The sequence below is a fragment of the Neolamprologus multifasciatus genome, chromosome 23, assembly GCF_963576455.1.
Source record: "Neolamprologus multifasciatus chromosome 23, fNeoMul1.2, whole genome shotgun sequence".
NCBI lineage: Eukaryota > Metazoa > Chordata > Actinopteri > Cichliformes > Cichlidae > Neolamprologus > Neolamprologus multifasciatus.
The window spans coordinates 1,189,995-1,216,023 of NC_140460.1; the positions used below are offsets into that span (position 1 = coordinate 1,189,995).

General features: G+C 42.1%; 1 protein-coding gene across 3 annotated transcripts; it reads left to right on the forward strand.

Annotated features, from left to right (window-relative positions):
- Positions 1-5,434: 5,434 nt before the first annotated feature.
- Positions 5,435-25,892, forward strand: ncln (nicalin). 3 transcript variants are annotated; one of them, XM_085152713.1, is made up of 15 exons: positions 5,435-6,080; positions 6,684-6,874; positions 8,288-8,432; positions 8,519-8,613; positions 12,987-13,067; positions 13,241-13,344; positions 20,437-20,525; positions 20,712-20,851; positions 20,950-21,176; positions 21,680-21,767; positions 21,856-21,894; positions 22,067-22,227; positions 22,325-22,378; positions 22,560-22,638; positions 24,319-25,892. In XM_085152713.1, the coding sequence occupies exons 1-15, from the start codon at positions 5,906-5,908 to the stop codon at positions 24,379-24,381; spliced, it is 1,731 nt and encodes a 576-aa protein (XP_085008839.1). In that variant the 5' UTR covers positions 5,435-5,905; the 3' UTR covers positions 24,382-25,892. The 3 variants fall into 3 exon arrangements, with proteins under 3 accessions (XP_085008839.1, XP_085008838.1, XP_085008840.1); XM_085152712.1 differs by having other exon boundaries at positions 5,436-6,080; positions 22,064-22,227; XM_085152714.1 differs by having other exon boundaries at positions 5,436-6,080; positions 20,950-21,128; positions 22,064-22,227.
- Positions 25,893-26,029: the final 137 nt, after the last annotated feature.

Genomic DNA, 26,029 nt, shown 5'->3' on the forward strand with positions numbered 1-26,029 from the left:
CCGTGATCGACTCACAGCACAGAGAAGGAAACAAAGGCTAAAAAAAGGCAGAAACTCTGAGAGAAGAAAGGAGAAAGCAAACACTGATCTGCTGAAAGACTTAAGAGGAAGTTAACTGCAGAAACGGAGACGATGTGAGGAGAGAGAGACGGGGAGATTGGTTGAAGCAACCAGCCAGAAGAGTGAGCGTCTCTGAAAGTGGATATGAAGGCGGATGAGCCACGCCAACCTCCTCTGACTGCATTAACGAAACCTAATGGAACGGCTGGCTCCGAGAGGCCTCGTCATCCATTATCTGACTGTTGCCCTGCGCAACCGAAGAGGCTCAGGGTCTGGGTGGCTGCAGCTCAGCTGTCATACACCATTCTCTCCTTTTCCCTGTCTTATTTCCACTGGTCCTAATGAAAATGACCAATAGTCAGTTGCCTGGTACATAAAGAAAACAGGGTGTTATTGCATCCACCAGGCCACAAATCACTGTGAATCAGCAGGAGGAGAGAAGAGAAGGATGGCCTGTTTTACATGCAGTAGAACCACGAGGTCTTTATAGTCAAATATATGATGCCACAGTAAACGCGGCACCTATGGCACGGCCCTGCCAGCACTGGTGGTTATTAAGTGTTTTATTTTAGATTCAGGTGCTCTGTGAATCCTGGTATTTGTTTAATCGTATTAATTTATGTTTGTAAGATTTCATTTTACTGATTTATTTATCTGTTTTCAACCGAGTTTGTTTGGTTTAAGCTTTTATTCATTAAGACACAAATTTAATTTTTTATTCTCTGAACTATTTTAAATTTTTATATAATTGTTCTAATTCATAACTTGCTTGTTTTGTGATACCATATTTATTTAAAGGAGCTACTCTGCCCTATTAAAATTATTTAGTTGTTGGTTGAATTTAAAAGGTTTTTACTTTCGTTTTTATTTGCTCAGGAAGTCCCTGCAATTAAAATCTTTTTTCCTGGTCAAGAAGACAAAGCTTTGCAAATTATACAATCAATTATTACATAAACACCAAAAAGATTAAAAAAAAAAAACAGATAACAAAATACAAAATATAATATTACAGGACGTCTTTATCAGAGCTGTGAACTGAAGCATGTAGCTTCAGCTTGTTCTGAAGGTTATTCCATGATCATTTGTTATAATTAATAATGAAATATTATTAAATAAATTTGAGATATTTAAAATAAGTGAAAACATTCAGAAATTACTGAACAATCAGGCAACAATTTGTGAAGATGGGAGAAGAGAAATGTGAATATTTAGAGTTTGTGGGTGGCGTCCCACAGGGGTCTGTGTTGGGGCCAAAGGTATTTATTATGCACATAAATAATTTATGTTAAGTGTCTGATTTGCCAACAATACAAATATCTTGGATCTGATGAGAATTTACAGCAACCTTTGAATTTGTTCACCTCAGAGACTAATAAAATATTTTATGGTTTGAAAAAAAATAAGTCAGCGTTAAATTGGAATAAGACAAAAATCCTACTTTAGCAAAACATAGTGTCACCGTAGAACGTGAAATTATTTATTCAGAAGTGAGACATGTAATAAATGAGAAATCATTCACATTCTTTACTGGTGCTTTATAACTCCTTTATGACTGCTGTTTGAAATGTTGGAGGACAATGTTGTAAAGTGAGAAAAACAGCTGTGAGCTGCTGATATTGTTGGATTTGTTGAACACACTAATTTTCTGTTCTTACAGTCAAAAACTGTAAAATTCAAAACAACACAAACAACAGAATAAAATAAAGTAAAAACTAAGCAAACGTTAAACAGCTGAATAGAAATACAATGATATTATTGTTACCAGGTAAAGAGACGCACAGGTGTCCAATCAGGTTAGTTTGTGAACTGCATGTTGAATGTATGTGTGTATAGACTTGTGTATGCTTATGTATGCATACGTGAGCTGCTTAGTTCATAATTCATGTGCTGCTCCTTTTCAACAATGTCAATTTTCTGCCTATTTTTTTATTACATGTTCAAAATAAAGCAATCAATCAATCGATCAGTCAGTGAGGAGCCGTCTAATGTGAGGCGAATCACAGCAGCAGTCTGTGAGCGTTTGCAGGGCTAAGAAGGGCGTCTCTTTATGCTTCCTGACAGCCAAGAAACCAGCCAAAGTACACAGTGATGACTGGACGTGTGATGCACAGTTAGACAATGTGTGTAAATGATTCCACTATAATCAAGAATATTTAGGATTAACGCCTGCACAAGTGTACATTAACAAAGGCCCTGTTTCCATAATAAAACTCAGTCTAAGCTTCAGCTTTTTCACTAAGTGCTCAATATGCAGCCTAACGAGAAGCCCCTCCTCAGTTAAGCCTCCTCTTGGTGCATGAATAGGAGATAAAGAAGGTAAATGTGATTAAACATTGAATATATATATTGAATAAAGTTGGGTTGTAGACAGTGTGACTGCACATATGAGTAAGACTAATATAGGAAGATGGACTTTATACTCTTAAAGCTCCATGAGGAATGGGCTGTCATATCACGGACCCCTGCACTTATCCTCACATTTATCCATCGGATGGGATCTTGTTGTTTTCCAGGCTTCTGCTCATTAACAAGGGGATTACAGCCGGTGGTGTTTTAAGGGTTGAATGTACCCAGACGAGCTGCTCCGAGGGTTTCGTCAGACAGACCACCATTGTGCGGTAATAGTGGTGTCTGTGTGGGGAACTCTGGCCCGAGAGCGCTCCCCCTTACAGTGTATCTTTGGCATTCTGCAGCGCCGACCTTGTCGTTGAAGCACTTCAGTGTGACCATGTGGTGAGAAAATGACAGCATCCTCTGAGAATGGGATGGGGGGGCTGCTACGTACACAGGCATGCTACACAGAAGTTGCTTACTTACAGCTCGGTAGATAATCTTTCGTTAATCCACTGTACTTACCCCGACACACACACTGACTGCGTCTTTTGTGTGGTTTCACAGAGAAAGTGTTTCTCTGTGGCTCGGGGTCGGGAGCAGGGGCCAGACTGATTCAGGACATTCCCAGGAGCACTGGAAGGAAATGAGGACACTGAACAGTTCATGCAGGGTGTGTTGGGCTGTTGTTGTGTCGCTCAGGCTTCAGTAGAGGAAAATGATTATTGTTATTTTTTAAGTTTTCGCCAAGGCGACATGAAGAGAAAAACGTGACCACACATTTCTGTGTGCCAGTGTGTCGGGCGACCGCGCGATAACAGAATGTTATGAATTTTGAGCGATTGGATTCATGTGATGCAGCTGCTGCCACGCCGCTCACGCTCCAGCCACACAAGAACATCACTTTCCTCCACGAACAATTCTCCTTTTCTACTTTTGTCCACAGCAGTTTGTTTTCCTTCAAGCAGGCGGCGGGCCGTGTTAGCGGATCTCCAGATGATCATTTCTCAATAATGCGAAATCATTACAATGAAAGTTTCAACATCCACACTAAATTGGTTTTGTGCTTTGTTTGCTGCCTGCCCTCTCACCAGCCTGGGCATGGATTACTCATACAACAGGAAATAATGACGCCAAGGTCCATTAAGTGGGATGGCAGGACATCATATCAGCATTAATCTCCCACTTAGCAGAGAAGCCCCGGGAGAAAAGGAGAGAGCGATGGAGGGGAGACGAGAGAGGGAGAATATAGCCTTTCCCTATTGGACTGGGGCCTTTCATTTTTATTGTTTTTGTTTTTTTAATTATATAAAACTTCATTAGAAATATCTTTTTGATTTGTCAAATCTGCACCCAAACACGAACACCAATGATTTAATACTCAACATGAAGAGACTTTTGAATCGAACTTTAGTCAAAATAGACAATTTGATTTGCCTTTATTTGATATAAATATTATAAAATGTTCGTTACTGCATAATCGAATCATAAAATCTGTTTGCAAAGAGAAACAATACACGACCAAATCAGGCGTCACTCTGAGGGAAATCAGGGGGAGGGTAATTATTAGCAGTCTGTAAGATCCTGTGAACAGGTTGTTAATGAATTAAATAAATGTATTATACCTTCCTGTGAAGTAACAAAGAAAAGCTTGCTAAAATATTCTTTTTTTGGGGGGGGGGGGGACCCCAAAACGCTTCACATAACATTTAGTCGACGACTGAATGTAGTGTGAAGCGTTTTGACCCAGACAACCCAGACAACAAAGTAAAGCTAGTTTTCGGCTACGAGCCCGACACAGAACCCACCGTATTAGTCAGAGGTCCCTTTACTACGGTTCGGAGCCGCGGACCTTCAGTAACAGTAATAATCACAGCAATAGTACATTCATGTAGTTGTAAACAGCATGATAATATATTAAGTAATCCAAAGTATTCAGAATACGTTACTCTCATTGAGTAACGTAACGGAATACGTTACAGATTACATTTTAGGGCATGTAATCTGTAATCTGTAATGGAATACATTTTAAAAGTAACCTTCCCAACACTGACAGTTGTCCACCCATCCACACATTCACACACTGGTGATGGCAGCTACATTGTAGCCACAGCTGCCCTGGCACGCACTGACAGAGGTGAAAAGTCATACAAAATCTATAAAATGAATTTCCAGTCAAATTTGACTTACAGTTCAGTGCAAAATTCTTGAGCTACCCCATATTTCTTAATACTTTGGTAGAAAAATGGGAAAAAGCTGCAGAAATGTATTGCTTGCGTATACTAAAATACAGTATTTAAGGCTTCTTGAAGGACATTCAAAGCACTTCTTTGGATGTTGGCTGCCTTTAGTTCTGTTCTCTGTCAAGATGATCCCAGACTTTGGGTTCATTACGCCATAAGTTCTGTGACCACGGACATGGAAGTAGCACTGGTCCTCTAAAAGGACAGTGATTTGATTCTCCAGTCTGCATATCAAAGGATGGGAAATCATTTTAATATATCAAACATAAATAAATTATAACCCTGTGTTGCTTCCATCTGAGTATGTGTGCGAATGTTAGACAAGGTGCTTAGATAAAGAAAAAAGCCTTTGTATGAATGTGTGTGAATGGGTGACTGAGGCTTGTAGTAAAAAATGCTTGGAGTGCTCAGTTCACAGGTCCATTTACCATTTCTGACGGGACTTCAGTGAAGAGTATCAAATGAATGAGCAGATGCATCGTTCAGGTCCTGTATCAGGTCTTGGTTGGATTTCTTTTTTCCATTTCAAAGACATGACTTTCATTTCTTCTGCAAATAGTTTTTAGGCCCACTCCTTCTTTTCTTCTCCATTTGTACAGTTTTCATGGCTGTTTTTTTAAGGAAACACTGCACACAATGCTGAGGTATGCCAAGCTGTCAGCTAAAAGGTCTTTGGGAATGACTTTGTTGATACAAAAATACAATTTTATGTCAGTCAGTCAAACTATCTTTGGCATTTTTTTGTAGATTCAATGAAAGAAATGGAAACAAATGATTTGAGTGAGTGCTTAAAGATGCAGTTTAAAGTCGGCTCTTTGCTAAGTTTTGTGTTATGTGTAGACAAACACTGATTCTGGAGTTAGTGCTTTTGTATGTTCAGTAGGATCACGCAGGGATTCTTCTGGTTTCCATGGTGCATAGCGCCATCTGGTGGCAGTAAATAATTTACAGTTCTTCAGTTATAGTTGTCCTACACGATCCCTGAAAGACCCATAATTTAACTCAGTTTAAAATAAGAAATTATCGATTGACTATTGTAAATAAAAAATAAGATGTCTCGTATTGTTTACTGGGCACTTTAGCAAATCGGTTTAATGAAAAAACAAAAAACAGCGGCGTCAGACTCGTCGGTTTCCCGTCCAGAGGTCGTCCAGCTGCCCGCCTGATCAGAAGTGGCTTGGGTTGCGGTTGGCTGGCTGTCAGTTTGTGGGAGCGGTGACAGCTCAACGGGTCGTTTTATCTTTAGCTTTGTGCCCAATACAGTCGCCACAATGTTCGAGGAAGCCAGCGAGGTGTTCGATAACATGTTTAAATCTTCGTTTCCCCTCACCTTCATCGTCTTCATCCCGGCGGTGCTCATCCTGGTGTCTCCGCTCCCGGCCGAGGCGTCGCACGAGTTCACGGTGTACCGCATGCAGCAGTACGACCTACAGGGACAGCCGTACGGTAAGGTGGCTGCTTCTTTAGCCTGCTTGTCACAAAAAGGCAGACATCCCTGCGTGAAGTTGGTGAGACTGGGCTCAGTGTCCGACACCAGTTAGCCTTGCTGTCATACACAGTAAGCGCCCAATTTCCTGAAGCGGAGTTTCAATGACAACAGGCTGCTAATGTAGCTTAGCATAAGCTAGCTCATTTCCTATGGCCCAAGCAGGAGCCAGGCTCCTTTAAATAATGCAACCAGAGCTCAGAGCTGAAGACGTATCCTCATTTAGTACGTTTAATGATTTTTAGCTTAAATGTGAGAGGCGCAAAACCCTGGCAGGCCGTTCCTCCTCAAATTGATAACTAGCTGGATGAGTGAATGACCTGTTGGGCTGTATAACATGTACACTGAAGAGTGACTGAGGAGATGAAGGGTGTCTTAAAGGGATTCCTCTGTCTAGTATCTGTGGCAGAAATAAGTAAATAGCAGCTGTCAGCCTTGACAAATAGTTCACCACTCCAAGGTCTGTGCCAAGCAACTTTTTTCACCCTCAGCATCCCTGTGTTGAAAGATTAGTTTCAGGTCTCACCCAGTGCTGCTCCAAACCTTGTGTCTTGTGTCCTCAGGTACCAGGAACGCCATCCTGAACACGGAGGCCCGTACTGTGGAGGCAGAGGTGCTAAGTCGTCGCTGTGTAATCATGCGGCTGGCGGACTTCTCCTATGACAAGTACCAGAAAGCCCTGCGCCAGTCAGCGGGGGCTGTGGTCATCATCCTGCCAAGGAACATGTCTGCTATGCCGCAAGACATAGTGCAGGTAGCGTGCCAATCTGTAACACCACAATCCACTATCGCATGCTTCTTCATTTTCAGTTCAGTGCTGTGTTGGTTTCCACGGTGGCTTTAGTATATAGTGAAGTCAGAGTTTATTTCTATAGCACATTTTAAACAAGTTGACCCAATTGCTCCACAGGTTATGCAAAATATACACTCTGCATAACGGTCACTAAATCAATAATATATCTAAAAATAAAACAAAGTAAAAAAACAAAACCTCTTTCTATAATAAAAGCTCGGGGACCCTGCTCAACTAGAACTGAAAAATGAGTAAATCAGGGCCTTTGTGAGGTTCAGCGCACGTTCCTTTGACTGTTTCCAGGTTGATCGTGCTTTCATATTAAAGGTACTGTGTTAGGTTTGAATCCAGTCAAGGCCACACGATCAGACTTCAAAGGCTGAAGTTTTGGGATTGCGTTTGCACCGTAGCACCTTTTGGCCCATCATTCTTTTTAATTGAGTAAAGCTGTGGTTTTGCTGGCCAGAGTGCTTTTGTTTCAATCAGGGCAGGTCGCAGTCACATTTATGACAAGCCCGTCTGATTTGTATATTATTGGCTTATGTTAGTAACTCCGGTGTTTGTTTTTACATAATCGTCGGCCATTTTTAAATAAAAATTCACTAAAGCAAAGAGAAATATATAAGCCTACCCTGTCCTAATAAAAGCTCTGCTACCATTGAGTGAGTCATCACTAATTTCGTTAGTGTGCGCTATAATTTATTGCATTACAACAGCAGGTGAGCTACTTTGTGCTCACAGCTTTAGTTTATATTTATAATTTGCAGAAGATATGACCAAGTAAGGCATCAGGTCAGAACATGTGGCTTACACGTTTACATCGCAGGAAGGCACAAATGCAGACACACCCAGTGTTGACATTTTTTTATGCATAGTATATTTTTTCCCTTTCTGCTGCTAATAGTCTGCACAGAGATAAACTAAAGCATAATTTTACAGCAATAAGTGCCATGCTCAAGGGCACCTCAGTTGTGATAGGAACAGGAAGGCAGCTGTTTTTTGACAGCACCACCTCTTTGAGCTGTTTTTGACGGGTTTCTTTGCACCATATAAGCCTGAGCGTGTGCTGTGTTCCTGTGTTCGTGCTCTACATGTTGTGACTAATTAAACCTCCCACTTCACGCGTGGGAATCTTCTGGAAAAGGAGGGACGTATAGTAGTAGTAGGCATTTGATGTGTTATGTTAAACTAATTAACATGTCTGGTGAATTGTTATCTGCACAGATTTTTGTTACACAGCTCTGTAAATGTGTCAAGCAGTTTGCTGCTTCCGCCCATCATTCGTTCTTCTCGGCGCTGGCAGAGATGAAGCGGTTGAGTCAGATTTCCTTCCCTTTTATTAACTCTGCTGTCCTCGACCGCGTCTCCCTGTAGCAGTTCATGGAGTTGGAGCCTGAGATGTTGGCTACTGAGACCATCGTCCCCGTCTACTTCGCCATGGAGGATGACGAGCTGCTGTCTATCTACACACAGACGCTGACCTCCTCATCCTCACAGGGCTCCCTATCAGCAGCCGAAGGTAGAGAACCTGCTGATGATCTGCAATGTGTATGATTTTAAACGTCACGTTTTAGTTTTTTATAATGTTTTTTGTGCTTTCTCTAGTCCTGCTGCATACGGCCACAGCCAACGGCTTTCAGATGGTGACCAGTGGAGCTCAGAGCAAAGCCGTCAGTGACTGGGCCATCACCAGTTTAGAGGTGAGCCACATTACAAACTGATTGGATGTTCATTTATCTTTTCTGATTTCATCCTTGTGTTGTTCCTTGCCAGACTTTGGCGGTGGATAATTCTCCTGCTTTACAGCCATATGTTAACCATACTTACCTCTGTAACAACTGATCCATGAGATAATTGCCAGAGTGTTTACTGCGCCTTATGACAAATAAAAAAAAGAGAAATTAGATATCAGTTTTAATTTTCTTTATTTTTTAGTTTGTTGCTAACAGTTAGTTTATATAAAAATATATATTTGGGGAGGTTGGGGTTTAAAAAAGTCACGTTGACGTAGAAGTCTAAAAAGCTCATGTAGCAGATTTGACACCATTACTAGAGGTGGGAACATCCCATAATACACTATTGTTTTTTATATTTTGTCATGCTGAATATTGCAATAACATATATGTGAGTTATCAGCTTTTTTTCAACTGCAAATGATGTGCTTAAAGGTAAACTTTATCAATAACTTTTATCTTACTGGATAAAACAAATAACTCAAAAATGATTTATGCAAAATGAGATCATCAAGCACACAAACGCTGTCATTAAATCCGACCATCACTGAAATCAGTTTGCGATCAAATACGGTCATTCGATTTGTTTCTGATCATCACAAAGACAGAAATGCAGAAAGTTTCCAGATTCATATTTAACTGTTACATTTGCACCCAGCAACGTTCCTTTGTGGTGCAGGAGGTGGGTCCTCTCGTTCTTGTGTTTTAATTCATTTAGTAAAATATTTAATGTCCCCTGTGTAAATATAATATTGCCACACAAAATATTGCAATACTATGCTGTATCGTGTTTTTTTCCCCCACCTCTAATATTTAGATTGCAGGGACCTCCAGTGTAAGATTACAGTTTCCATGTCTGCTACGTGTGTGTTCAATTCAATTCAATTCAATTTTATTTATATAGCGCCAAATCACAACAAAAGTCGCCTCAAGGCGCTTCATAGATACAGAGAAAAACCCAACAATCATATGACCCCCTATGAGCAGCACTTTGGCGACAGTGGGAAGGAAAAACTCCCTTTTAACAGGAAGAAACCTCCAGCAGAACCAGGCTCAGGGAGGGGCGGGGCCATCTGCTGTGATTGGTTGGGGTGAGAGAAGGAAGACAGGATAAAGACATGCTGTGGAAGAGAGACAGAGGTTAATAACAGATATGATTCAATACAGAGAGGTCTGTTAATACATAGTGAGTGAGAAAGGTGACTGGAAAGGAAAAACTCAATGCATCATGGGAATCCCCCGGCAGCCTACATCTATTGCAGCATAACTAAGGGAGGATTCAGGGTCACCTGGTCCAGCCCTAACTATATGCTTTAGCAAAAAGGAAAGTTTGAAGTCTAATCTTAAAAGTAGAGATAGTGTCTGTCTCCTGAATCCAAACTGGAAGCTGGTTCCACAGAAGAGGGGCCTGAAAACTGAAGGCTCTGCCTCCCATTCTACTTTTAAATACTCTAGGAACAACAAGTAGGCCTGCAGAGCGAGAGCGAAGTGCTCTAATAGGGTGATATGGTACTACAAGGTCATTAAGATAAGATGGGGCCTGATTATTTAAGACCTTGTATGTGAGGAGCAGGATTTTGAATTCAATTCTGGATTACTTCCATTACATTACTTCCTGGTTACTTCCAGTAACACTTCCACCACATTGTCAGTTGTCATTGTTGTCGTTGCTGTTGTATCTTAGCCACTATTGTAAACTCTGTGTAGGATACCTGCATGTTCATGTCAGGTAGATGTAACGTATTAGGTGGTCGTTTACACGCTTGTTTGACAAATGTCGCTCCCGGGAGAAGAGACGGATCCCTTTGGCAGTCCTTTGTTTATAAGGAAAAGTAGTTTCATGTATGTTAGAATATTACAGCCTTTTTAGAAGATATTTTTTTGTCCACAGCCAAAGCAGTACGGTGGTTACGACTATGTTTTACATAATGAAGGGTCACAGTTTAAACTTTTGTTTGGATCGTTTCTCTGAGAGCTTTTGAAGGCGTTTTCCTCCTACGGTGAACACGAGGAAAATCAACTGAGTGAAATGAAACGGTTTAATTTACTCATTGGGGACATGGTGCTCGATTCTCCTCATTGGTCTCTTAAATGTTGCCAAGGCGAGTTGTGTTGATTAGTATTTTTGTTTTCATAAAAAAGCCTTCAGGCCAAACACTAATACATAACAAAAACCTATTCAGAGGATTTTCTCTCTGCTTTGAGGTGGACCCTGCTGCTGCCTGAAGCTCTGACTGTTGGTTTAGTGTTTTGTGTGCGACTTCTGAATATGTGGGTGGGCTTAAACTCCTGAACGAGAAACAGTCGAGCAGGTCAAAAGCTGTGGATTTACTCAGCAGGGATTACTCTGACTTGACTCAGTGTTTCTGGATGGGAAATAGAGTTCTTACAATAAACTGCAGTTTTAAACTGCTTGGTGCTGTTTGACTTTAGGTACTCGTGTGTAGGGCTGTGCGATATGACCAGAATCTCATATCCGGATATAAGACATCTATCGTCCTGATAACGATATAAATCACAAAAATGTAACATTTTCTGTAAATTCTGTGAATCTCGTGCAGCTCGACTTGCGTGAAGTGTTTCCAGCTGCGCGTCATGTAGCTGGAGTCGAGTGTTTTAACCGATGCATGAAACGATACATTTTTAGACATAAGTTGTAACGGCGCCGTTTTCTTTGTGAGTATTTATTACACGGCGTGCTGCGGGGAAAAGCCTGTTCTAACGTTTGAGTCTAAGGTTTATTTTTTAGCACCCGATGGCTCTTTTTTACTTCTCATCCGTAAATAATCTGCTTTTACGTGATTCAGTTTATTTTGAAAAGTCTCAACAGGATATTGAGCTTTATTGTGAAAGGTTTATGTGGAACATAAACAAGCGGACACGTGATGCTGTTACCGTCGTTGTTGCTAACGACAACGCATAAAAACAGGCGCTTGTCCGTCCGTAGTGTGGTTATATTAAATATAAGAGAAAGAGAGAACTTTAAGAAATTAATAATAACTACAGTGACATCAGAACCATGAAAAATATTACTGTAAACAGTTTATTTTGCGACACCACGAAACAAACGATAGCGTAAAATGAAACGATGTTTTTATATCGTCATCAGATATATATCGTTATATCGAACAGCCCTACTGTGTGTAAATAGGTGATGATGATGAAGAATAACGGTAACACTGCTAAAACACATGATCATATCTTTTGCTCTCAGCACATTAATTTGCCAAAATAAACTGAACGCAATGAACACAGTCATTGATTTTGACTGTTAGCATAAATATTCTAATAAAAACAGTTTGATTAAAGGCTGCATGTGTTTTAGTCATTACATTTTTTTCTGGTTCTGCCAGAGGTTTCTTCCTGTTTTTCCTGCCCACTGTTGCCAGGTGTTCATATAAGGGGTCATGTGATTGTTGGGGTTTCTTTCTAATAGGGTGTAGGGGCTTCACCTCACGGTGTAGCGCCCTGAGGTGACTGCTGTTGAGAATCGACACTCTCTAAATTAATAAAATATTTATAAAACAATAAAATAAATACGCATAAATAAAATTGAATTGTTTTCTTTTAAACATGTAAATATAAATAAAAGTATACAGAACAAAAAACATAAATGAATAAATAACAATTCATGTTATTTAAAATTTACACGCTCCACATGATTTCATCTGAAGGCTTTGTCATCTGTCCTGCACAGTTCACAAGAATCTCTCCTCCTCCGAGAGTGTTCGTCAGATTTTAGTGAAGCAACAAGATTAGTTTGTCCTTGACAGTCTGTAAAGTCAGGAAACTGATGGGAACAAGACTTGACATTAGAGTAACCTTTGAACCGTATCAGACGAGCGCGTTGATGTTTCAGTTTAAAATGTCCACATGGACAGAAGCTGTGTTTGCCTGAGAGATTCATGGACTATCTCAGTGCCACAAACTCTTCCCTTTGTTAAAGAAAGAAAAATATTAGTTGATGTTTATGATCTTGAACAGCATGACTGCAGTTAGTGTGTACTCATATTTAATGAAACCTCTGTAGGGGATGCTTATCTCTAAACTCGCTTTACTCTAATTGGAGATAATTTATCTGAATTTCAGGAGCAGATGTCACCCAGCAGGCGTGGCCCTGCTGGTGAAAGGTGAAGATTAGAGCTGATGCAGCCTTTAAGTACATTATATTGACTAAAAACAGTCATTTTGAGCTTTGTGTTAAAAAAGCTCTTCAGTCTGACTGCAGAGGATCAGCAGATTAGCAGAAGAGTAGAATTAACCGAACACAGTGAGATTGTTTCCTGTTCTTTCCTCTTTATTCTCAGCGTGATATAACGGCTGAATCTGTTTGCTCACAGGGCCGTCTGGCTGGAGTTGGAGGAGAGGACCTCCCCACCATCGTGGTGGTGGCTCATTACGACTCCTTTGGTGTTGCTCCGGTATGCTTCTTTTTTCCTAACTCGGTCATCACTGACAACTTGGACACGGTCAGGGGGTTTGTCAGTAAATATCTGCAGGATCTGCTGAAGTAGGAGAGGTTATATTTGTGGAGAGCTGGTCAAAAAAGAGAAAATAGGGCAGCAAAGTAATCAGCCTGTGCTCTGTTGTGTAGTGGCTGTCATACGGAGCAGACTCAAACGGCAGCGGAGTGTCCATGTTACTGGAACTGGCCCGACTCTTCTCCAAACTCTACACCTACAAGAGGACGCACGCCGCGTGAGTAACAACAATCACGTTACGATGTTTCTGATCATTTGTGTCTCAGGTAGCACCGTGGTGCGATGTCTTTAAGCTAGACGTCGCACTGAAGGTCTGTTCCGCCCCTGAACTCGAGTGACATTCGTAATCCATAGGGTTTAATATGATGTCAGCTGTAACAGCTTCCGCTCTTCTGGGAAAGCTTTCACGGGGTTTAAGAGTTTTGTCAAAATCCCCGAAACCATTCTTTCAGAAGCATTTTTGTGAGGTCAGAGACTGATGTTGGCTCCGCTCGAATTCATCCCAAAGGTGTTCTGTCGGGTTGAAGTCAGGACTCTGTGCAGGCCAGTCGAGTTCTTCCACACCACGCTCGCTCATCCGTATCTTTGTGCACTGGTGTGCAGTCATGTTGGAACAGGAAGGGGTCGTCCCCGAACTGTTTCCACAAAGTTGGGAGCATGAAATTGTCCAAAATATGCTGAAGCATTAAGAATTCCTTTCACAGGAACTTCTCGCCCTTTATGTAAGATGTGAGAAGCTAAAAACAACGACCCCACACCATAATCCCCTCCACCAAACTTGACACAATGCAGTCGCCGTTCTCCTGGCAACCGTAAAATCCACACTCGTCCATTGAATTGTGCGATTGGTCAGTCCAGAGAACAAGCGTCCGCTGCTCCAGAGTCCAGCGGTGGTTTGCTTCACGCCAACACTTTGCATTGTGCTTGATGATGAAAAGTAAGATGATTGAGCTGCATCACTTCTGTCTGCCGTTTATTTACTTTGTGGCAAAATGTGGAGGAAAAGTGCCGAGTTTTATCTGGAGCTTGTATCACTGATATTAATCTTTAACTGTCAAAATTGAGAGGAAACCAAAACCACTGCTGTACAATGCTCTCCGCCATCTTAGTTGAATTGGTCACAATTGTGATGGCTTTTGAAAGCCTCCGTTTACGCTGTCCACACCGCAACGCGAAACCAGCGCTTTCCAATTTATCCACTTTGAAGAGCGTTTTCAGAAAACGCCGTCTCAGTGTGGCTGAAAGGCCAAAACGGAGAGAAGAAGACGGGTTTTCAAAAACGTCTCAGTGTGGACGTCTGCGCTCTATGATTGTTGTTCCAAATCACTTCAGCTGTCACGGTGCAACGCTGGAGTTCACTGAGATCCTGAGAGCAACTCCTCCTTCCACACGTTTGTAGGAGCGGTCTGCATGACTTTATACACCTGTGGCCATGAAAGTGATGTGAGCACCTGAGTTCAGTGACTTAGATGGGTCAGTGAATACATCTGCAGTGTATATGAGAAAACAGACGTAGCAGGGCTCGCAAAATCGCTAGCCCGACGTCCCGGGGCTAGCGATTTTTCCAGTTGGGCTACCAAAATCTAACTCAGCCCTGCCCGTCGGGCTATCATAGGAAAATATATGTCAGTGCTTTTGCATTCTTTCGCCAATGTAGCTGAGTAATTATGTCATTGGCATCGATGAGCCACTGTCAATATGTGACATATTGAAATCGCGTTTGAATTTGCGCTTGCTTTTTGCTTTCATTTTCATTTTGCGATTGCGCGAACGGTGTGTAGAGAGCGGCAGCACTGATTGGTGAGTGACGATTAATTGCGCACCAATTCCTCTGACATCGTCTTATCACTCATTAGCTTACTATTCAAACGCGACAAGTGAAATCTCTGGCAGCAAGCTTAAACATGTGAGAGGTTGAGTGCGCAAAGAATCGCTGATCATTATGTAAGTACGTGTGTAAAAGCAGCAGGATTTACGCTGGTATTTTAGTTCTGCAGAGCCAAATAAGACAGGTCAGGGTGAAGAAGGGGCAGCCAAAGAAAAGCCGACCACAAAACGGAAACGATATGACAAATCGAGCCCGTTCTCACTCCCGAGGCGTAACATGGCGACGTTTTGTCACGTCCCGCGGCGTTCCTGAGGAACGCGAAAGGGGACTTTCGGCGTTCTTATGGTACGCGGCAGGTTATGGCTGAAATCCAGTGCAATGACGCTCCCGCGGTAACCAACGTTCCAGCCCTGTAGTCCAGCCCTAAACCTAACCTTATCCCTAGCCCTAACCATAACCTTTTTCCTCACCTTAAACAGGACTTAAATGATGTTAAATAGCGTGTTTCTAAGCTATTTGAAGGAAAAGAGCGAACATGTGTAGATTGAGTCCATACGGTTCTCATATTTCCTCATTTTTCCGAGGTCGTCATTTAGGAATGTGGTGGGTAGCCGACAACGTAATATGTTGACGATTTGTCACCTAGCCTAAAGACTATGAGGCAAAAAGAAAGCGCAGCTTTTTTGGTTTCATGGACAAAAGAATTTCTGTGGCTGGAATATGACGAGCTAAAGAACATGATGTTCTGCCAGGTGTGTTGTGAGTTTCATTTGATTTCTGAGTCGACAAGCGCCTTTGTTACTGGGACCAGTCATTTTAAGAAAGACCCCATCAGAACCCATGAGAAATGCAAGAAATGCATTATTGCCCAGTCTGCAGTATCTTTCCCAGAACAAACACCAATTGCAAAAAAAACATACTACAAATAAACCAAGCACAACAAGAACTCCTGAAAAAGCTGTTTAGAACAGCGTGCTATATTGCAAAGAGTGAACTACCACTGGCAGAATTTAGCAGTCTTTGCAAACTTCAAAAAGCAAATGGCCTAGATCTTGGTTCCACTTACTTCTTACCCGTGACTTCAGTGAAAATTTCAGATTCAGGATCTGACACAGACTGATTCATGTTCTACACAGTTCTTACAAGTTCATAGAAATTTGTTCAATTAGAACCAAGTATTTGAGTTGATGGTTTTAATTTTTATACAGTTGTTGTGATTTGTATTTTAACAATTTTTTTGATTAATTTTTGTTTCCGTTACAATATTATACTTTAATGTATAATATTGTAAAGGAAACCAAACATAAAAAAAAAATTTTTTATTCGGGCTACTTAAATTTATTTTGGGCTACCAAAAACTGAAGAATGCCTGCCCGAAGGGCTACCAGAGATTTTGAAATTTTGCGAGCCTTGCGTAGCATTGATTGCTGACCTCAGTAGTTCATGTGAACATAAGCCGGAGTGTGTTTGTTACGTCTGTCTCATTTGTTATGGTCAGGCTGCTTCTTGAGGACTGTATTGAATTATCTTTGCACTCGGCTGAGCTAACGAGCACATCTGACCGTGTTAAACACTCAGAGTGGTCACTAATATCCTGATACGGTGTGTCTGAAAGTACTTAACAGCAGAGGAAGTGAAAGAAATCACTGGTTAAAGACTGCGAAAGTGGACTTTACCATAAGTGCATCGTTGGCACTGCTGTAGGCCTTATATAAGACGATGTAGTAAGTGATGGCATCCGTCAATGGTTTTTAATTGGAGCTGAACTGAAGAGATTGGCTTCATCATCATTTTTCCCTGCTGTAGCCAAGAGCGATCAAATATGGGAAGCTGTGTTATTACACAACAACCAAATCAAACCGATGTGACTGCAGGGCTGCGCTTAGCTCCAACTAAACTCCATCAGATGCTTATTTACAGTAAAAGAGATGTGCTGAGCATCTCGCTTCAGCTGATTGATAATGCCTCCTCAAAGTAATTTACACAAACACAGTACATTTTATAGATTTGAATTTAAGGACCCTCCTGACATTGGAAACGAGCGGGCCTTTGTGAGCGTGACACATGACTCTGTGTCGTCTTGTTTTATTGAAAATCTGTGAATTTCTCTGTTATTTTAGACTCTTTGTTGAACGACCACGAGCACTCAGGAGATTTAGATTTGATCGATTGTTATTTCTATAGCCCCGAATCACAACAACAGCTGCCTCACGGCGCTTCATAACAATCAAATTACCCACTTTGAACAATCACTCGGCAACAATGGAAAAGAAACAGGAAGAAACCTTCAGCTCGGGGAGGGACGCGCAGACATGCAGTGGAGGAGAGATCGATTTAGTTTGTTGTTATTTGTGTTTCTTCCACTTTAACCTCAATTTCAAGTTGTGGTCGTTGCATTTTAGATAAAACTCGTTGGACATTTGCGTCATTTTAGAAAAACCTTGTTTTTTATTTTCCGTAGGCGCCATGATTACAGGCGGCATCATTTAAACACCACATTCTGTCTGAGTGTTGCTGACCATGTGTTTACAACCACAGTGATGGCTGCTTCCAGCAGGCGCCATGTCTCAAAGCTTAAAAGTGTGCTTAGAAGACGCCGCCCACACCATCACATCACCACCAATTACACAAAGCAGGGCAGATCCATCTTTCATGTCACATCAGCTTGAAGCAGTTTAGACATTCTCCTCTGGCTCCCATCTCTGATTGGATTGATTTGTTGCCATGTGATTGGCTGTCTAGATATTTGCAGTGAGTATATATACCAACTAGGGCCAGTGTTGCCAACTTAGCGACTTTGTCGCTATATTTAGCGAGTTTTCAGACCCCCTAGCGACTTTTTTTCTAAAAAAAGTCGCTAAAAAAAAGACGTGAAAGCGCATATCGCTTTTACTCTCAACAAGCAGCGGGTGCTGTAACGCAGTCAGTTCTTCTTTTACTCTTTTACTCTTATGCTGTTTTGTGGATCAGGTTTAAAACTACTTATAAACACACACACACAAAGTAACTCCACCAGAGTGCCTATTTCGGGTCACTTTTGCCGGTCCAAGCCCGGGTAAAGGAGCAGGGTTGGAATTGTGACTTTAAAAAAACAATAATTGCTAAAATAAATTTAATTTGTAGTTCTAAATAAATTCTAAATGCATTTGGGACGTTTTTTACTCACTTTATGTCTCTTCCACGATGTTATTTCTCTCTCCAACAACATAGATTACAATTACATTAGCATGACCAATTATGCAAATTAGGTGATGACGTCATTTAGCGACTTCTAGCGACATTTAGGACAGCCAATTGACCCTGTGCACGAGAAAATGCTAACTTCCTGGTTTGAGACCGGATGTGGGGTTGTACATTTCCGGTAGCTTTACTTTGCGGTCAATCGCTACTGCGAAGATATTCTCCAAAATCATGTCCAAAACTCGAAAACGGAACGATCGCGTTAAGTTACAAAGAGGAGAAGGTGGGAACACTCACCACTGTTGTGTCATAAAAATCTAATGATCAATTTTGATGTTTAAAGAGTTTAGATCGATCAGTTGTTTACATCACTAAACACAAGCAGAACTGCAGAAGACACATCGTCCACATTCAGAAGCACATCTCTGTATAGTGACTTGTCTCATGATTTAAACAGGCAAATGTTCAGCATTCAAACTACAGGTGAAGAATAGTCAAACCAGATGTTTTCCCCGTTATGTCGATATCAGCTAGTCAAGTACACACCTACACAGCATGTTAACAAACCGTGAAAAAAAGCCACACAAAAAATGAATGATTGCTGGTAACGGTTTCTATACATTAGTATTTACGAAGGGTATGTTGTGACTTACCTTCAAAATTACAGCGGTCCCTCGCTATAACGCGGTTCACCTTTCACCTCGCTGTTTCGCAGATTTTTTAGCGCAAGTTTGCATGCTTTGTTACGTCCTGCGTCCTGATCGCTGCAGACGATCTCCTCCGTCTCTCCTGTACAGTACAGAATCGCTGCATCTATCGCTAGCAGTGTGACTCTGAAGTGCAGTGCTGTATGTCCACGATGTACACGAAACGTTTTGCACCGTCAAAAAATAAAATTGGCTACTTGATTTCACCTATCACTGGTTATTTTTAGAACATAACACCCGCGATAAACGAGGGACAGCTGAGAAATATAACATTTGAATCCATTTTCTCTTTTCCCCTGAGGCACGGGAGAAAAATATCGACAAGTCAATGAACATCATTTACAGATATATTGGGTAAATGCCCGAGACATCTATAGAAATGTAAATCGCGGCTTTATTTATTTATTTGCTTAACTTGTTTTGGACCGTAAACAGGGCGCGAATAGGACACCGGAAACAAAGCTCCCCACAGGAGTTTCCGCACCGGAAGTAGCATATGCTAACGTGCACATAGTCAATAGCGATTTTCCTTACTGAGGAGTTGGCAACACTGACTAGGGCTGCCACAAACGATTATTTTGATAGTCGACTAGTCACCGATTATTTTTGCGATTAGTCGACTAATCAGATCATCATCCATTGGACGTAAAACGTACAGCTTATTGCACCAGCAGCATCTGCTCTTATATAACTATTATTAGCTTACAGCTTTAAGTGTTTCAGGTATGTGCTAACTAAAAATAAAGACAAGATGATAGTTTATTAAATTTTAATGAAATTTGCAGATTGTTTCGGTGAAGTTTAATAAACTCCTTGCTATCTAAAATATAACGGGAGTATATTCTCGTGATCTCACACTTCTGATAATCAGCTGTCTGCTTGACGTTTATTCAACTGTGTAAAAACTATAACTTTAATCTCAGCCAAACCGATTTACTCAGGAACAAATAAAATACTAAAAAAAGCCAAACAATACGATTTTTAAGTTATCTAAGTGACTTGTATATCATGTTTAACCTGAGTAGCGAAAGAGACGATTTGCCGGGAGTCCGGTGTTCTCACGGCTCTAGTTAGCCTAGCCCCCGGCTAGCTATCGAGCTAGTGGCTAACAGACGTCTCCGAAAACGTCGGAGCGCTTTTGAAAATATGTGGTGTCTTGATAAACTGAGCAGATATTTGAGGTTTACACAGCTACATTCTCGCCTGAAAATATGTTAAACGTTTATTTTGTGACCCAGAAAGAATAATAAGAGTAATATTAAAACTAACTAGCTGCCGCCATTGTTGGAAACTGAGCTGGGCTGCGCTATGAATTCTGGGACACAGTTTCTTCTTCTTCGGGGTTTAACGGCAGCTGGCATCCTTGTACATGCAGTGCTGCCATCTTCTGTTTCAGTCCGTTATTACACTCTTAAATCCTACTACTTATTCCTGCGTCTTTTGGGATCTTACAAAGCTTCAAACGACGCGTCGACTATTAAATCAGTCGTCGACGATTTTGATAGTCGACGTAATCGTGACTAGTCGACTAATCGTGGCAGCCCTAATACCAACATTGCAAAACCCTCTCATGTGTGAATCGTGCTGTGTTCAGGTACAACCTGCTGTTCTTTCTGTCCGGCGGAGGAAAGTTTAACTACCAGGGCACCAAACGCTGGCTGGAGGACAATTTAGATCACACAGGTATCGTTCAGCGGTCTCACACAAACCCTGCAGCATTCATGCATCCATAATCCACATTTCAACATCAAGTTAATGTATATAAAAACATATTTTATAATTATTTAATGTAGTTTGTAGTATTTTTAGTAGTAATGTGTTTAAAAGCTGGTTAGATCTGTTGTCTCTTCTTCCCGTCTTCCTCGTCAGACTCCAGTCTGCTGCAGGATAACGTAGCCTTTGTGTTGTGTCTGGATACTTTGGGGAACGGAGACTCTCTGCACCTTCATGTGTCCAAACCCCCCAAAGAGGGAACCCCTCAGTATTCCCTGCTGAAAGAGCTGGAGGCGGTAAGAAGTCACAGACTCGATGATGTCTTGGAGCAGCTTAGACGGATCACAGATTACACCCGAAGCAGAGGTCACATTCTTCTGTGTCTTCCTCCCAGGTGGTTGCGAGTCAGTATCCAGAGGTCAAGTTCTCCATGGTCCACAAGAAAATCAACCTGGCTGACGACATGCTGGCGTGGGAGCACGAACGTTTCGGGATCCGCCGCCTGCCCGCCTTCACTCTGTCCCACCTGCCCTCGCACCGGCTGGCTCAGCGCTCCAGCATCATGGACGTGCGGTCAGTGTCCCCCTCCTCTCGCCACGGAGCGGGAGAGCCCCCTGCTGGGTGGGTTCATTACTGCAAGTCTCTTGAATCACCAAAAAATAGTGTTTCCATTCCAGCTGCCGGTCATGAGTTGTGGTCCGATTCTTGTTTTGTTGATGTTTTTGCTCAGGAACATTGATGCACCGTCTACATAACCTGTATTTCTTTTTTGTTTTTACTCCATTTGCTTTATTTGATGATATTTTCCACCAAGATTCAGGAAAATCTTAGCAAAGGCATCATCTAGATGGTCTTTTTTACTCTGCAGACAGGCAGGACTTTTCCATGCTGTCAATAATGTTTGTGATGTTTCATCTAAACGAGGTTGTAAGGAGTCAGAGTCGTTTCCTCTCCTGTAGCCGTCGATTTGTCTCTGTGAGCGAGCGTCTTCTCAGACTTCCTACGTCTCAGCCTGTCTGTGTGTGAAAACAGACGCTCTGTGATCAGCTCCCCGGTTTCTGCTCTTCCCCTCGGACGACTTGCTGTCGTCTAACTGTCTGCAAACTCGTATTTGTGTCTTACAGGCCTCACGTAGATGTGAAGAAGCTCAGCAGGAACACCAAGCTGGTAGCAGAGGCTCTGGCGAGGGTCGTCTACAACCTTACAGAAAAGGTCTAAACAGCAATTTTTAAAAAGGTTTAAACAGATGAAGTTTGTAAACACTGTAATGCTAATGTGAGCTGTTTGTTTAAACTTAAAGGGAGCACCTGGAGACCTGCAGATTTTCACTGAGCAGATGGTACGTCACCTGTCTGTCCTGTTACATCATCATCCGAGTCGCTCGCCTCCCTGGAACCTGATTTTATTTTCCTAAAACATGCACAGTGCAGCAGATAACTTAATTTTTATTACATCTTCAGTCTCTCAGCGATCACGGGTGTTGAGCTCACGTGTTGGTCTCCTACCAGCAGGTGCAGGACGAGCAGCTGTCAGCCGTGGTGGACTGGCTCACGGCGCAGCCCAGAGCTGCTCAGCTGGTGGACAAAGACAGCACCGTGGTGTCCACCCTGGAGTATCACCTGGGACGCTACCTCAAGGATGTCAAAAGACACTACGTCAAAGCTGACAAGAGGTAAAAAAGGAAAAAATCCACACCTGCAGCGATGGGAGGGAGGTTTTTTGATCTGTTTCCTCGTCAGCATGTCAGCTTCTCGTTCTCTCCTCTTCAGGGATCCAGAGTTTGTGTTTTATGACCAGCTGAAGCAGACAATGAATGCTTACAGGTACGGCTTCAGGCAGCTCGTTTTCTCTGCACAGAGCGGCTTTAAGGCTCCTCTGCAGCTCACAGCTGTGATGTCATAATTATTTAGAAACTTTGTTGCATATGAGATCAAATTCATAAATTAAAACATGATGTAGCAATGCTCTCTTCCCCATGTTAAACTTTTCTTTTTCCTCACTCAGAGTGAAGCCCGCTATCTTTGACCTGCTGCTGGCTGTCTGCATCGCAGCCTACCTGGGGATGGTGTATTTGGCTATCCAGGTAAGTGTCATGTCACTTTATTCATGATGCCATCTTTTCGGCTCATTAGGGAACCCTTAACTCTTAGGGAACATCATTAGGGAACACTTAACTCTTAGGGAACATCATTAGGGAACCCTTAACTCTTAGGGAACATCATTAGGGAACACTTAACTCTTAGGGAACATCATTAGGGAACACTTAACTCTTAGGGAACATCATTGGGGAACACTTAACTCTTAGGGAACATCATTAGAGAACACTTAACTCTTAGGGAACATCATTAGGGAACACTTAACTCTTAGGGAACATCATTAGGGAACACTTAACTCTTAGGGAACATCATTGGGGAACACTTAACTCTTAGGGAACATCATTAGAGAACACTTAACTCTTAGGGAACATCATTAGGGAACACTTAACTCTTAGGTAACATCATTAGGGAACACTTAACTCTTAGGAAACATCATTGGGGAACACTTAACTCTTAGGGAACATCATTAGGGAACACTTAACTCTTAGGGAACATCATTGGGGAACACTTAACTCTTAGGGAACATCATTAGGGAACACTTAACTCTTAGGGAACATCATTAGGGAACCCTTAACTCTTAGGGAACATCATTAGGGAACACTTAACTCTTAGGGAACATCATTGGGGAACACTTAACTCTTAGGGAACATCATTGGGGAACACTTAACTCTTAGGAAACATCATTAGGGAACACTTAACTCTTAGGGAACATCATTAGGGAACACTTAACTCTCACATCAGATCCAACCGAATACTCAAGTCGGGTAATTCACTGAGCACAAAATGATGTAACGAACATCAGCGGAGACGAAAATTAAAGGAACCATAAGGGCTTGATTTGATTCACAGTCACATAAAAGTAAAAGTTTTGACTCACAGGCTGAATCAGGATGTAGCTGTTTGCACTCCTGACAGTCTGGAGATGAGACGGCGAATGCGTTCAGATTTGGATCACTGCTGTGGTGCTGTTTGGTGGATTTGAACACAGTGTTGCATAACGTCCTAAAACGACTGCGTGGGCCCGTCAGTGTCTTTGTCATCCAGGACCTGCAGAGACGCTCTGGGCGCTGTACCCACACGAGGCCCAACAGCTGCTCTTTCATCCTGGTACCCAGCGGGTTACAAATATGCTCCCCCAGTTATACTGGATTATGTTGCAGGTGGAATAAAGTTCACCACAGCAGAGACTTTCACATCTCTCACATTTACTCTGTGTGAACGGCTTACGTTGGTGAAGAAAACGGCGTCCTCCTGTGGCCCCGCCCAGCTCTTCTCATGTTCCCTGGTGTCTCCTCCACACTCTGAGGATCTCTTTTTGTATAGGACACACCATCTTATTCTTTTGCCTTTTTAAAAGCAAACACTAACGGTATTAACAAAGAGATCAGGCCTAGATTAACAGATTTATTGCACTTCTCGACAATGCAGCGCCATCTGGTGGCAGACTGCTGCATAACCTTTAGAATGCAACTTTAAGCATCAATTAAAATGGGAAACAATTAGTCTGGTACCGACTACAAGAGCAGCTCGATTAGCCCCAAGGCCAACTTCAGACATACCCTAACCTCACCAGGTGTAGTTAGTCGGGCAGTACCTGTGGAGCTGTAGAGGTCTGCAGAGTGTGTCGGGCTCATGAGACTAACCCTGTTTCTTTCGTCTCTTTGCAGAACTTTGGAGTCCTGTACAGTGTTGTCCGTAGAATCACTCAACCCAAGGCCAAGGCCCACTAAGGCGTGCAGCAGCGTTTATTGCCCCGGACCCTACTGTACCCTTTTTCCTCAAATTCAATAAACTCTGGCCAATAAGACACTGAGGCTGGACCGAGCTGCTGTTGTCACGATGGTTTCCAAACCAGCAGAATCACTTCCATTTCCTTCGTCCCTAATGCACAAACAATGATGTCAGATCCTGTCTTGCTGCCAACTTTGACCCGTTTGGTCTCACGGACCAGAATAATCAGGAATCATTTCAGTCTCCACAGACGTCTCTGTCATTCATTCAGCGTGGTCACTCGTGTTGTTTTGAACCTTAACGACGGGGGTTAATCTCACAGGTCATGATGAGATTGGTTGAGATGTCACGTGGCTGCACCGATCGCTCCCCGTCCCTCTTCTCGGCGTACTTCACGAGCCAAACGTCGTGACGTCACGTGTCGTCTCAGGCAGCTAGAGGGAGAAGCTGACCGCACAGTTTATCCCAGAATTTCCTTTTGTCAGGAGGGCCGATCACCAGGGAGTCTCTCTAAATATAACGCTCGCACGATCGGCCGCTGACGGTTCGCTGTGTCTGAAACCGTCCAGCGTGTAGACTGTGAGCGTTGTGTCGAGAGCGACTGGAGCGTGACAGCCTCAAACACGAGTACTGTTTACGGACACGACGTCGATCTGTCTAAATGAAATGTGAAGTAGTCTTTAGATCGTATCTCCATGCCTTTAATACAAACCCCGTCACATCATTAATGTAGTTGTGTAGTGACAGTTTTCACTTTGGCGTTTCTGTTTGCTTTTCGTGCCATTTGTTTGTTTCCTGTGTCGTCTTTGTCTGATTTGCCTTTTTTAAATCGAGAAACGGTCACGCTGGTGGCGCCAGCTACTCGGAGAGCTTTTCAAAATGTCACATGGAGCCATGTTTTGTTTTCTTATCTAATCAATAAAACGAGCCCCTCCCCTTTCACCCCTTTTCTAATCAGTAGATGGGACCTTTTGCTGACTTGCAAAAATGATTTGACCAAACCAGATCTTTTTAAATCCTTGCCCTCGTCTTTGCTTTGGGTGAAAAGTGTTAATTTGCTTTTTAAAAAAATGTATTTTCTCTGTTACCACATGACCTGTGACCCCCTCCCCCTCCCAATCAGCAGACCCATGGAGGGGGAACTGACTGTGTGGTAAATATGAGTTATAATTTATTAAATGGCTTTGTTTTTGTTTGTGCACTGAATCTGCTTCATCTGCAACACTTGATCTTTGCAATGAAAGTGAAAACGGTTGTGATTAAAAATAAATGACACATGAAAACCACTCAGATCGTTCTTTACCCACGTTTTATTTAATGAGAAAAAAAGAAACGATAACATTGGCTGAATGGTATTAAAATCGTATTACAAAAAAGCAAGTATGAGGTTTGTTTTTATCAAGTAGTCGTGTTTTAGAAAGTGGCCAGATTCAGTTCAACCTCGGGGTCATTCCTACATCTTTGTGCATCAAGGGTCCAAAACAAGTTAAAACACGTGAAATTAATTGATTTAATTAATCATCCTTCAGTTGCTAAATGCACCTTTTAATTTTGATCTACTGATGAACAATAAAAATAATATTAATAAATTACAGTGCAATGCGTAAAAATACCTGCAGGGCTTTTTCTGGCCCTGCCGCTCTGTTA